Consider the following 13,298-nt stretch of genomic DNA (forward strand, 5'->3'; position numbering starts at 1 on the left):
GAGAACTAATGTATCTACCCTCCTACACACTCAAATAAAATGTGCGTCTTTCTGATAGCTGTGGTGATCCCTGGGAAGAAATGAGATAAAATCCACATTGTGCCATTTTTCTTCCTTTAAAACTGTATATAGTGATGGTTGCTTATAGTATTTTTCATTATATTTTAATTCAGATTTATTGCTAAAAATATTGTTTTGCTATGTTTTAACATTGATTCAGTCCTTGTAATGAAACATGGTGGGAGTATGATGGAAAAGCTATTTCCACTCAATGCTTAATATTTGCAAACAGCTTGAATAATTGCACTGTAGCTTATCACATTTTTTTTCTCCAATTCTCCCCTACAGCTGACATAAATGTGGACATCTCAAAACCTTTGAAAGCAAATCTCAGTTTTGCCAGACTTGACCAAATAAACCAATTCTTGAAGAAAATCATAACCACAAATGAAGATGTGCCGGGGAAGGAGGCTGCTTCATCTGCTGGCATTATTCCAGATGAGGATGTCACTTTGATATCCAGACATCCCAGTACAAAGGACTTTCTACCTGCAGTGCACACCAACACTGTGCAAAAGGCTTCAGTGCAAGAAAACTTGTGGCAAGCCCTTTCCTGCTTCCAGAAAATTTCCATTCACACCGTTCAAATGGTTGTTTTGATGGAAACCATCCCACACCCCAGTAAACCTTGTTTGTTAGTCTCTTTCTCAAACCTCAGTGGGAGCCTGAATATTAAAAGTGGACATAAAACTGCAGGTAAGAGTTTTTTTTTAAAGTTGGAAGAGCTACTGGTTTGTGTAAGTGACTGTTTCAGAGTGTGGGGCATTGCAGGGAACTGCTCCAGCCGACATCATAAATCCACAACAGAAAATAGCAAACCCCTGATAGAGTCTCTTACCTGAGTTTTCCTTTCTGTAAGACAGCACCCAAGAATGATTAATTCTGTAGTTAATATTCCCTAGCTTGTAATTACTATTTTATAGATGAAATTCTGGCTGAATTAGTGGTTATGAGAACCACTCCTTTGGTATTCTGATAATTTAGCACATAATTCAAAGGGCAAAATTTTGACAGTTTTCACTCTGTAACTAGATTTTCTTCTTAGGACCTTTGTTTCAAAAAAATGTAAAAATAATTGTTCAGAGCCCTGAAAGGTGCTACTATGTAAATATTGGGTCATGCTGTTATTCTTCTCCAGATTTATGAAGTTTTCAATTTTTACATGTTTCCTCTGCACACCTGAGAGTCACACAGGGAAAACAGGCACTCTGGCCTCATTACTGGAGCACTGCAAGGAAACTTTATGCCTCGGGTACAATTAACCAGATACCAGAGACTTGTTTAAAATGGAGATATTTTGAGTGTCATTGTAAATTGTTTTATTAGTATTTCAATAAACTTAATAAGATGGTATATTTCCATGGTGTGGAGATGAGCCAGATGAAGGTAGCTGCAAGAGTAGCTTGTGAGGCGAAACGGTCTCTAGCTGAGAGGAACAAGTTGTTGGCCAGTTGAGGTGGTGATTTATTTCTTTTTCATCAGAAATATTTTTCCTCAGGCCAGCAAGTTTCAGTTCTTCTTTATTGTTTTAGAAGTTAAAAATGAAAAATTTAAGGTTCACAGGACGAGAAAACCCATGAAAGTGCCAGACTGAAACTTTTGATTTATCCTTTAATAAACAGCAGTGCAGGCAGGAACAGTGCTTGTGTTCCCACGCTTTTCCATTCGGATCACATCTCTAGCATAGAAGGCACTGCAACTGAGTAAACGCCTTTATAATGTGCTTTAAATAGTTTTAGTTTTGTTTCTGTGTAATAATCTGCTTCCCTTCCATCGGTTCCCCTCTATCATTTATGCATTATCTGTCCCATGGTACGTTATGGTGTCCACATCATGCTTCGATACATCAAAGCCGGGCTGCTCCATCACTGTTCTGTAAAGCAATTTGGCAAACTCACACTGTATTTCACTTACCCTGGAGGTTTTCATCCTCCCAGAAGGAGGAGTACCTTGCCTTGCATGTTAAGCCTCAGAAACATTTTCAGCTATGAAGTTCTGTTTCTTAATTCTTCTGGCAGTCTGAGGAAATCAATCTTTATTTTACGTGTTATAAGCCATACATGAATCTTCAGTATGGTCATAGTCTGGCAGGCGTTGTGAAGTGGAGCAATACTGATGTCGAATCTAATGAAAATGGACATAAGTTATTCTATATAAAGAACTTCCATAACCAGACAATTAATAGACGACAACAGCTTTTCACGTTTTTTTTTCCAGTTAAAAATGCTTTATCTCTACTTTATAAAAAGAAAAATACATCTGCATGAGGTTTTGCATACTGTTGTGATGGTGCAATAAATTCAAATTTAATTAAAGCAAAATACATACTTCCACAAAACTGATTGAAATTGTAAAAAAATCTTTTAAGAAATTGCTTGGATTTTTTTTTTCTTTTTTTTTTTACAATTGTTAATCTGAATTCAAAGTGCTGATTGAAACCAAAGTAGAAATTACAACTTCAGGAGAGAAGATAAAAAACTCAGTGTGGGGAAAATGGTATGATAATGTTATGTTAAAAATCCTTTAGAAGAGTACCACAGTTGCTAACTAGATTTGTTTTATTATTACAAAGAAATTATGCAAACTAACTCAATTTTTAAAAGTTTGTAGCTGTGTCTTGGGAGGAAAGAGCATTTAAATATCTCAGTTCTTCACTACTGTTCTTTTTATAAAGGGTTTTATAGATACACCTTTTGAGCTGAACAGGGTTAATGTCAAGAGTTTTTTTTAATAGAATGAAACTAATACGTGAATACTTCACTGTGTCTTTGATTTTACAGTGAAATAACTATTGTGACCATCTGCAGCAGCTGCATTTTACGAATTATTTGCTGAACCAAGCTAAGCGCAATGACAAAAGTCATCTCAGATGTACTGTTAAAACAGAGGAAGAAAAAGGAGCATTGCTTGCCTTTTGTACAGTATGGCCATCTGCTGTACAGATGTTATTATATAGAATGACTTCAGATACAATAATTGTAGAAAATTTTCATTAAAACCTCAACAATTTGCACTTGTTTACTTGAATCTGCATAACTCCCCAGTGAGACAACACAATACGCTTGGGGTTTCTTTGGTTCTCACTAGCTTACTCTTTGATCCTTTTTGATGTGCTGACTTTAATAAACATAGTTAAAAACACTGTTCAAAAACATCATGGAAAAAACTACAAAGGAACAATTATAGCAGTAGAAACTACTCTAATCCCTTACTTACGCAAGCTATTTTTAGTGAAATATGTTTTTTTACACGTTTTATGTGGCAGTGTTTTATAAACAGTGTGAACGACCCCTTTTCCAGATGAGTTTTAATGCAGGAGATGAAGTTGTTTTGTAAGGAATCCTATTTGCTAGGAATTATTGAGAAAAAAAAACCTCACTAGAATATATATTGTAGGCATTTTCCCTCCCTTATAGGAGGAAAATAAAAGTGCATGACCTTGTGTATTGCTTTCATTTCTTTTGGCTGGAATTAAGAAGAAAGCTTGCTATCCGACTTTTTTTTTTTTAATTATCATTTTCCCCTCTAGACTTTACTGGTTTAATAATGGAAACTAAAGGCATTCTGATTTCATTTTTCTTCATTTCTTACAAAACTAAAAAGTTTTAACTTCTGAAAAGTAGAGGGGCTAATTAGTTGAATGATTTCACTTCTAAAAAAATAAATTATAAGTGTTTAACACTCACATTGAAATCGGATCAAACTAAAACACCTCTATTTCTATATATCCTGCTGTGCTTTTGTACAACCCCAAACCTTCAGTGTGTCAAGGGACTTCATTTTTTGGACATTTTTCAGGTTTTAGTACAACAGTTACTTTTAACTGTTGCTATTAACATGAAGTAATGTGGTTACTAGTTCTGTTAGAATACTTATGTTCCCCTCTGTACTTATGGTTAAATGTTCAGTATTTTGTTTTTAGTAAAGTAATATTGTTGTAGACTGTGTTGCAGTGTAGTGGCACAAAAAGAAAAAATAATAAACCAAAATCCCTTTAAAAAAAAAAAAAAAATTTTTAGTTTAAAAGAGGCCATCATATCCTGATGCTCTTAAGAGTAGGGCTTTGTCATACTGATGTTCAATTAAACAATTATCTCTAGTCATTTTATATTTTGTGGCTTGGAGTTACAAGGTAAAACTTGTACCCATTTTTTAAATACCAAAGACTTAGTTTGGCAGATTATTTGTACTGTTAATGAAAACCCCAACTCCAAGAACTGTTTTTAGACCTGGTTGGGTGATTTTTGTCCTCTAAAGTATATGGCATCTTCTACAAATGCTTAGAGCTCGAGTCCCATGTACCCAGTCAGACCTGAGATCACTTGGCACCATGCTTGAGGTGAGTGGCTCACTCCTTAACTGTCACAGGGCATTAGAATTGAAATAAGATTTAGCAAGAAATAATAAAAAATAGAATGCAGTTCTAAACATACGGCTTTCAGTTAGTTTAGGTTTGTAGTTGAAATTAGCACTACCTACCTGCCAAAAGAGTGGATAAATTAAGAGAAGTTGAGGATCATTCTTTCCCCAAAGTGAAAGACAGCAAGAAGCCTGTAGCCTCTCAGTGGAGCCTTATTTTACTCCAGCTGGGCATGGGAGGGAAGTCGTGCTGCTCAGTGTCTGAACTGAGAGAGTTACGGACATAAAATATTCCAAAGATCATACGCAGAATTCCCCAGCCCTTTGTCCCATATGTAGAGATGATTACTTTAGCATATAAATAAGGGGGAAAAAATAAACACTAGTTGAGCCTATGATAATTTCAAGTATTTTTACTAAACCTGAAAATAATTACATACTTGAGATACTTTACAGAACTTTTAGAAATTAAATGCAGATATGGATTGGTATAGCACAAAGACCAAACTTCAATTTGGAGTTAACTAACTCCCTTGAGAAAACTCTGCTAAGGCGTTGTCATAGACTTTGGATGCTGCAGATATGCAAGTTAGCCCATGGGGAAATAAAACTTTAAATTAGATATAACTACCTAAAATAATATGCAGCAGTAACAAGCCATTTACAACACCCAGAAGGCGTTTGTTACTTTTAGAAAGAAATATAAACTCTTTCCAACACTTGAACAATAGGAAATTAATTCTCTGTCAGTAAAAGCCAGAGGACAAACTAAATATTTAAATGGCCACTGAGGACTGAGGTGGAAGTGCAGCTTGTAGACAGCTATACAAATCACTAACAAACCTTAATGAATATTGGGTGTGGGCATCAGGGTCCTGTCAGATTTGACACCATGTCCCAAGTAGCTTAAACCCAACACTCAGGGAAAGGTGGAGACCTCATCAGGTCTCTAACATCTGGGATTTTATTTGTCATTTTGGCATATCCTGCAAGCGCAAAAGAAAGAGTAAAAGGGGATTATCCTGACAATGAAATGAGTTACTGAATCTTGTGATAATGAAAAGCAGAAGAATTCTAATTCCTTTCTATAGTCCCTGAGGTGGAGGTGCGTTTATAGTTCTGCAGGAGTATAATGTAGGAGGGAAGAACAGATGGCCTAAAATCCATGAAACAAGACACCATCTAATCCCAGGACTGAGTACCACTATTAATCCTGGTCAGATTCCCTACTGATACTTTGTAATAGGGTTCAGAATTGCTACTGATGAACTAGCACATCGACTTCAGAGAGTAAAAAAAAGAATAAAAAGTTCCTTGTAGGTTGTTTAGTCAAAAGACAGTGTGCACTAATTTTGTACAACTGCATTTGCTGTCTGAGTAATTCAGCATTAAAAGTATTTCAGATGAAATGTGATTCAGAACAAATATGGTTGGGTATTTAATCTCTTTAGCTTTTATTGTGAAATTAATTACATACTTTTTGAGACTGGAATTTCTTTTGATCCCAGTGCTGTATATGGCAGTAGTAGGTGATACAGTATTTACATGGAAGTCAATTTAGTAGTCTGTTTAAATTCATGAGAAAATAGATAGAACAGTGAAAGTAGGATGTTTTCTTTATACATCTTAATCTTTCTGTGATGTTCGTCCAGTTTAATCTTCATTTTTCAGTGTGAGGTATAGAAAACAGAGGTTAGACATTATTTCCAGTCCTAGGGACCAGTTCCTTAAGCTGTTTAAATTGTTGATATACTGCCATGTTTCTTCTTTTTCCATGTCAAGAATATTTTTATGGGATGGAGTCACCAGCTTGCTACCCAGACAAAAGGTGCAATTTCATAGGAAATTCAGGTTATTGTAGCCACACATTTCCACGTGCTGCCTTGTGCTAGCTCAGTTACTCAGGTAGCTGATCATTGGGTTGAGTCAGGGCGCTCATTTCTCTGAAAATTAGCCCAATAATAAAGAAGAGTTTGCAACAAGATTGACTCCTTCAGCTGGTTCATTGGACAGGTACACTATAATGACCATGCTGATACAAATGAGAATACAGAGAAGTATACAAAGGAGGAAGGACTGAAGAGAGAAGACTGGAATAAGCCAGGACCTGGGCCCTCCTTGATCCTCAGGAGCCACATCCCAAGAGTGCAGGGCAACCTGTTTGGTTTGTGTGTCCTGGGTGTATCTGGCAAGCCTTGGATTCCACAAGCAGAAGTGACTGGGCTATAGAGGCCCAAATAGAGCTCAGCTGCTGCCAGGCACTATCTTCAGGATGGTTTATTCACAAAGAAAAGTTACCCTCTAGTTCATGGATTATTTAGTTTACTTAAGCAGTTAAAATTCACAGAATCAAGTGTAGAGCCAGAGGAGCAAGATCACAAAGCTGTAACTGTATATCAACTTTGTGGTGATTGTATTGGGATGCATTCTGAGTAACATCCACTATTTTGTAATGCTTCATTTGCTGGGCAACCATTCAGAGTCTGATTTTTCAGTTGTGCTAGGTATCTACAACTTTAAAGATCAGTGACATTTGTAGATATCAGCTATCTCCTGAAAATAAACTAATGTTTTCAACCAGCCACCTAAAATTAAGATGTGAAAATGCATAGATTTTTTTTTTTTTAATTGAAGAACATTCCCATGTCCATCTGTAGAGCTGGGGTAAGAATGTTTAGTTGCTTTTCTGAAACCTGGTGGTATATAAAAATAAAATGTTTATGATAAAAGAACCAAGTAGTACTCACATCAATATACTCACCACTTTTGAAAGCTGGACTTACAGATGCAAAATGAACACTATTTTTGTTGGTTTATATTATGCATTTTTCTCCACCTAACTGGAATGACATAAGGCAATATGGATCTTTACAAATAATTTACAAACAATTCTAAGTTGCTGTACTCCAAGGACAGCCTTGACCAACGATTAAAATCCCTTTGGATCTAAATTTTAATATGCCCTCTGTGATCAGGCATCACAAAATCCAAAATTACCGAATCACCAAGTGAATTGAGATTTTTCATTTGTTTAGTATGCAGTAGTGTAATGAGCGTGATGTACCTGCCCAGTTATTCTTTAAGGGAGATGAGCTCATTTCAAATAGATAACCATCTTTGACTTCTCTTCTGATTCATCACTGACCTGAACTCCATTTGAACCTTGTTAGACACAAAACAAGCAGGATTCCTGGCCTGAGCTATAAAATATAATTAAGCCCTTTTGAAATGATGTGTAAAAGAACATAGCTTTACCCCTACTATAACTACTACCACCACCACAACCAATAAAGTTAAATCAACCACTGCCTGTAATGGATTAAAATAATAAATGTTCCTGGATTTTAGTGTTTGAAGTACTTGAAGAAAACAGGCTCCCAGCAGCCAGTACCGCTGAATGCATGGGGACATTTATTAGTGATGAATTCAAGGGTTTGGCCTGTTTAAGATCATTACTTTCTGTTTACCCTGTGTTACACATCTCATGTTTTTACAGAGCCCATATGTGTCCCAATGTAATGCTGAAAAACTCTCTTTCACTAAAGAATAGCTAATTGGTAACATGTAGGTATTGTTCTCATGGGGAGAATGAACCATCATAAGATTCAGCTCGATGCTAATGAGAAATCCAGTGCGGTCACTGGATTGTTAACTAAATCTCTCCTGGAAAATTGTTCTTAAAATTGTTCTTTACTGTGCCTCACCACTTGGTTGCTACTGCTGTTTCCAGACTTGAGTAAATTGGCTGGCTCTTAAATTAACTGCAGTATTTTCCCTAAAATTATTTTCACAGCTTTGTTACCCTTTCTTCTCAGAAAATAGTTTGTCAGAGATACTTGTCAACAGAGCATTGTAACTGTAGTATCACTACTCAATAGGTGATGTATCTACAGTTCTCATAAGAGGAAAGAATTGTGTAGATAGTTGTGCCAGTATATTAGATATAATACATATATATTTACATTTTAATAGCTGTCTTAATGTCACTGACAGTCTGAACATAGCTACTGAAATTACAAATGTGAAGAGTGAATGTTCAGAACCAAATATCACAGATTATCACTTTAGTAGAAGGTAGTAAGGAAAACCACTTGCTAATTGATCTTCAGCACTAAGATTGTATCTCTGCCACCCAGGCATGGAGGACCCATGGGAGAGGCTGGACTTCTTCCTTCAGAGGAAGATCCCACCACTATCCCTTGGGTGGGAATACATTCAACAGGCTGCTGCTGGTGGTGACACCACATCACTCACACGCCTTTGATCCAGCACGCCTGGATCTGTGTGCTCTGGGACACACTCTTGCCCCTGAGCTGCCCCAAACTCAGAAAAGCTGTTTGCTTCATAGTGCTATTGTTTGTAGCAAAGCTACTGGCTTTTCAAGAGAGCTAAGTGCCAGTTCATTGCCATTTGCTACCTTTGTTCAAATAAATGTGCTTTCATTTTCTTAATTCTCTTATCCCCTATTGAAGTTTGCCAATTAAAATCATGCTCTGCATTGCATTAAGTGACAGTGCAGTGAACCAAACAGCATTTGCAGCTAAGGAAGAGCAAATGCACAGGGAATAATAGAAGGAAAAAAGCTCCCTCTATATTTCCACTCATTTCATTTGGACTTGATTCAAATATCAACACTGAAATGTTTTTGAAAACAGAAAGTCCATAGTTTATGTCAAAACATTGTCTTTCCCTTTGTTAACCAGGAAAAACAAACTGAGCTTTCTTAATACATGTATTGCTTAAACCCTAAGTGATCATTACTGTAAGGCAAGGATTGTTTTTATATATTTGCTGCATCTATTAAAATGGGTGATATATTTCTTTTTCTATTCATACAAACAGATTTATGCACACATGGCAGTTTAACAAGGATGAAGCCTCCTATTATTGACAATTCCTAATGCAACTCTACTGTAAATATATAAAAACCCTAATTTAGCTATGTGTAAAACTGTATTAGGATACTCAGATTCTGTGACATGTCTTTGTAAATCTTAGCATAAATCAAGTATGTACTGACTAAAAAAAGATGTTAGAATATCAAAGTAAATATCTTTAGGTAAAATTTTTTCACTGTTCTGTTATGAACTCCACGTTTAATTTTGGAGCAAGGTATTTCTTGAATGTGATAATCTAGCTATTTTTAACCCTTCTATGTTATTTCCAGCCATATAAAAATACCTGGATATTCCTTTTGTGCATATGTCATTATAAAGGTAATCCTTCCAATAGCACACGGAAGCTTGGTCTAAGTTCTCTTTTGTTCTGTTAGGGTAGATGTGTTTTATGGTGCTATTGTATTTCTGGCTAGAGTCTGACAGGGGAGGGCTGGCAGCATTTTTTAAACACTGTCCAAAGCAAGTGCTTCATATTTATTAGTCTCTTGGAGGAGTATTTTAAAAGTCATGAAACTATTTGTTCCTAAAAGTAAATTATTGCACGTACTGAAAAGTGCATTGGTGTTCATGAGCCATAATCCAAACAGCACAAGTTAACTTCTACATGTCACAGCAATCATTTGTGAAGACATATTGCTTCTTTGTGCTGGTATCTCAAGTTCACTTCAAATGGAAACTTAGATTTAATCTATTTAAACTGAGACCTCTACAAAAGAGGTTTGTGAGAGATGCATTGAAGGACTAACTGAAAATAGTGTGTGGGAAGGCAAAACCAAGGGAAAATTATTTTGCATCATTACTTTTCTGAAGTGATTGCTTTAGTCATGGGAAAGCACTTCAGTGACTGAACATATACTTTTAGGATTTCCATAGAAATAGTATCCTATTGAAATTCCTCTCAGACACAGAGATCTCTTTACTTACTATTGCTTTTTAAGGTTTATGCATACTTGTTTTCATTTGTTTTCTTTAGGCTTCCTCAAAATATCCCTTCATGCTAGTTTGTCTGAATGCCCTCTGCATTGCATTTTTTTAAGAGTGAACAGTGTTTTTTATACTGAGTCATTTCATCCCTGGAAGGACATGGAGATACAACTGCTAGAAGGGACGAGGGTGTGATTCTTGTTTACACAAGAACAATCTGGGTCGCAGCAAGAAAAATTAAAATCTCTCACTGAGTTCCTGAGCATTTCCTGGTATTTGTAGGACACAATCCATGGATGTGTCTTGTAATATTTCATGTATTGAAAACTAACCAACACTTCCTTATTCTTAATTGTTTCTTCATTTCTCATTGTTTGCTAAGCATTTGAGAAAGGCACTGCTGATTTTGAACCAGCAGTATTATGTGCTGAATGCTCAGTTCTGCTTCTAAGCTGTTGGATATTGTGTTTTCTTTGTACTTTGTGGAGTTGAGATGACAACACAAAGAGACTGCAAAGCATAATCCTTCCAAGTGTAATCCCAGTGAAAGAAAACATAAATAAAACCACTTGTATTCTGGCATTCCTTTTCCCCTTTTGTTATTTCTGCAACTTGGCACATATTACAATAAAACTATAGGAGGAACATTTCTTTATATTGAAGAATTTAGCAATAGTTACCAAGAAGTTATTCTCTTTAAGATCAAAATTCTATATATAATATGAAAAAAAAATAATTTCCAAATACTGTAGTGCCTCTTAAAATAACTAACCATAGCAGGGTGTTGGTGTGTGCTGACATTAGTTTTATTGATTATCACTGAAATTCTGTGTCAAAAACCACCTTGAACAGACCTGTCCCATAAGCCCGTTACCCTTGAGAGCAGATGCAGGATTTCAGAAGCCAGCCTAAATAAAAAACCCCAAAGCTAGAACTCCTTTCCCAATCGGTGACAACAGTCCTGTTGATGGGACAGTGGTTTGCTTGAGCCCTTGGTCATTCTTGCAAAACTCCAGCAGCTCAAAGGAGAGGTGATTTAGGTTTGTGGTTCCCACTCAGGTTGGACACAATTCAACGCCATTACTATGTGCACTGTTGGGCCACCTTCCTAGTGTTTGGTGGTTAAAAAAAAAATATGCAGTGTATTTTCTTCCATTACAAAAAAAATAGTGCTTAGTGTTATGAAACTGTAAGCCCCAGGATGCAAACAGATTTTTTCCTTTGATATTAGGAGAGATTCATAGGAGAAGTTTTACGGCATAAACTCAAAACAGTGGGTTGTGTTTTGGGGGATTTTTCTACCAGTAAAGTTATAAAAATATAAAATGAAACTGTACCTTGAAACACCTGTGTGTAAGCCTTAGGTGTTTGGTTTTTTGGTTTTTTTTTAATATTTTACTTTTTGTAAATGTCTAGTTTCATTAGAAAAATAAGCTGTGTGTGTTATAAAGTAGGGTGACATCCAACATTCAGGGTGTGGAGTCCAGTTACTAGCACCAAAAGAGATAAAAGTTAAGCCAACCTCAGATGTAGTATTTTCCATGTAAATATACAAAAGAAATAGAGATATTAGGTATGGTTTATTTTATTAAAGAGTGATTTGCAGTAAGTTAAATTCACAAGAGCTGGGATATTTCTAGATGATGTTTCTGTCCTCAAAATGTTTGTATCTTTTATGAGAGTATGTAAGTTCTGTCATAAATGTAATCTGCCATTATCATTTTTAGGTTTTATGAAGCTATGTAAAGTTCAAAAGGTTATGATATGAAAACTTTAAACTCTTTTCTCAGGAAATGTGCATTATATATTTTGAGATAAGCATTTGTTTTCAATTATTTGAATTCAAACAGTACCCTTCTTCTCCTGCTAAGTAGCAGGCGTAAGTCTAGCAAGGTGTTATGTTATAGTAATTAATCAGGACAAAACAGAGAACTGCTCAAAATCGCTATTTCCTATCAGTTTGAAATATAATCAAGTGAAGCAGCTGTTTTTGTTCTTCATAGAATTTTTTGAAAAAAAATCATAGTTTAATGAAAAATGTCTCTTTTGATAAACCTTAAAGTACTCAGAATCCAAAAAGTAATGTTTTAGCAAATGTTTCTTTATAAGGAATGTGGATGAGACATACTTGCTCTGTAACTACAACGTGGTATCAAGCTTGGTTGATAGTGTAGGATGAGCAAACTAAGGAAGAAACAGGAAATTTTAAAAAAATTACGGATCTTGTTTCCCAGCTGTGATGCCATTGCTTGGAGAGGAGTGTGATTGTCCACACAAGTATTTCCATGAAAATTAGTGGGACTACTTGTGTGAGTAATGGCTTGTGGGCAGGGGTCCCCAGGCTCATGGTAAAGTGACTTCAGGAAATAAGCACAAAAGTGTTGGGAGAGTAACTGCCACTGGGATAAAATTTCTCTCTCTTCTTTTAGGAATCCATGGATCATCTTTAGTCCTTGACATAAAAGATTTCTTACTAAAAACAAGTCTCAAAGAAAGAGCAAAATCTCTGATAGGCCCTTTTAGCTGCTCTGTTAATGTGGAAGCCAAGTGGTGTAAGCACAGTGGTGATCCTGGCCCAGAGCAATCTGTTCCAAAAATCTACATTGACTTGAGAGGAGGACTGCTGCAGGTCTGTATAAGATGTTTGTAGTTGTGCTGTTGAGCTGGACTGGCTTTGGATTGATTGAGTTTTCATAAATAAATTGCATGAAAGCCTTTGCATCCTACAACCGGTCACTAGGTTGGGGATTTTTATATGTTGGATTTGGGTGGTTTTTATTTTACCTTATAAAATAAGTATCTACTCTTTCGAGTAAACTTTTGATTGAAAAATTGTGTACAGTGTTTTGGTTTTTGATTTATTTATTTTTTCTAAATGCCGCTTAACCCCTGTATTTTAGCTGTATGTGTGTGTTCCTTAAAACTGCTGGATCAAATTACTAACACTTAATATCTAAGGTCCTGTTCTGATGTGTGTGTGTTTGTCTGTCCATGATCTATGTGTCTGTAATGCCTAGGGGTAGCCTTAAGAAGTACATATCCTTTCTTTCTAAACTT

The 13,298-nt window shown here is 36.0% G+C and overlaps 1 protein-coding gene across 4 annotated transcripts in view; it reads left to right on the forward strand.

Moving 5' to 3' along the window:
• Window positions 1-13,298, forward strand: part of VPS13B (vacuolar protein sorting 13 homolog B) — a 429,143-nt gene that overhangs the window by 333,812 nt on the left and 82,033 nt on the right. For all 4 annotated transcript variants that reach the window (XM_058833661.1, XM_058833660.1, XM_058833663.1 and 1 more), the window contains exons 36-37: window positions 349-756; window positions 12,671-12,870. In XM_058833661.1, coding sequence (XP_058689644.1) covers window positions 349-756; window positions 12,671-12,870 — 608 coding nt within the window. The remainder of the gene's footprint in view (window positions 1-348; window positions 757-12,670; window positions 12,871-13,298) is intronic.

Source organism: Poecile atricapillus, chromosome 2 (assembly GCF_030490865.1).
Source record: "Poecile atricapillus isolate bPoeAtr1 chromosome 2, bPoeAtr1.hap1, whole genome shotgun sequence".
In the NCBI taxonomy this organism is placed as follows: Eukaryota; Metazoa; Chordata; class Aves; order Passeriformes; family Paridae; genus Poecile; species Poecile atricapillus.